General features: G+C 30.8%; 1 protein-coding gene across 1 annotated transcript; it reads right to left on the minus strand.

Annotated features, from left to right (window-relative positions):
* Positions 1-41: 41 nt before the first annotated feature.
* Positions 42-771, minus strand: LOC100570028 (the record flags this gene model as incomplete). The annotated part of the gene is made up of 2 exons (XM_003248990.3): positions 42-335; positions 564-771. Coding segments are annotated over 2 exons (424 nt in total), but the record flags the coding sequence as incomplete, so codon positions are not given.
* Between the last annotated feature and the right edge of the window lie 69 nt (positions 772-840).

Below are 840 nucleotides of genomic sequence, written 5' to 3' on the forward strand. Positions count from 1 at the left end.
TATTAAAACCAATAAATAGTAGATTTATACAGTTAAATAAATTAATACCTACCTATGTAGTTTTTACAATATAATATATTAATTATTTCTCTTAGAAAATACATTTACCAATAAGCCGATTATATTTTAGTCCATGCATTTCCACACTTTTCAAAAAGCTTTCTAACTATACCATCGGCCTCCATACTAGTAGATGCTTTGGTCCAGTTTAAAAAACATTCATGTTGATTTATACTGTTTTCGTTTTTTGACTCAGATCTCTGACATATTACACAATACTTATTGCGAATCCCAATGAACAGTACTTTTTTCGTCCTATATCCAATTATTGTAGCCTGTGGATTGTTATTATTAAAATTTAAAAATTAATATAGTTGGTGTTTGTAATGTACCTGTTTATGTGTAAATAGTTTACACCCTCGTAGGGCGAGAGTACAGATTACAGATAACATAATTTCAAACATAAAGAGGTTATAATAGCACTTTTAGGTAACAATTTAAATAAAAATAATAAAATATCATTAATTGTATAATAATTATTAAATAATAATAATAATATTTACTACTCCAGATAACGCGTCATATTTGGTTTTATAGCTGCGTTTCGACCATTGTCCATCAGCTACCACTGTAATCATCGGTACACCGTCAATATCAATATCTCCATGTTGTATAGCAAGTTTGCGTTCTTCTTCTCCAGCCTTTTTAATTTCATCACATGCTACTTCGCTTACAGCTTTGGCTGCGTTTGATTGTAGTTGTACATACCCACTACACGATATGACGGTACATAAATAAATGCGGCAAACTCCGTGAGTTGAGTGTGCCCAATCCCTAGTT

The sequence above is a fragment of the Acyrthosiphon pisum genome, unplaced genomic scaffold (assembly GCF_005508785.2).
Source record: "Acyrthosiphon pisum isolate AL4f unplaced genomic scaffold, pea_aphid_22Mar2018_4r6ur Scaffold_18690;HRSCAF=19372, whole genome shotgun sequence".
NCBI classification, from domain to species: Eukaryota; Metazoa; Arthropoda; class Insecta; order Hemiptera; family Aphididae; genus Acyrthosiphon; species Acyrthosiphon pisum.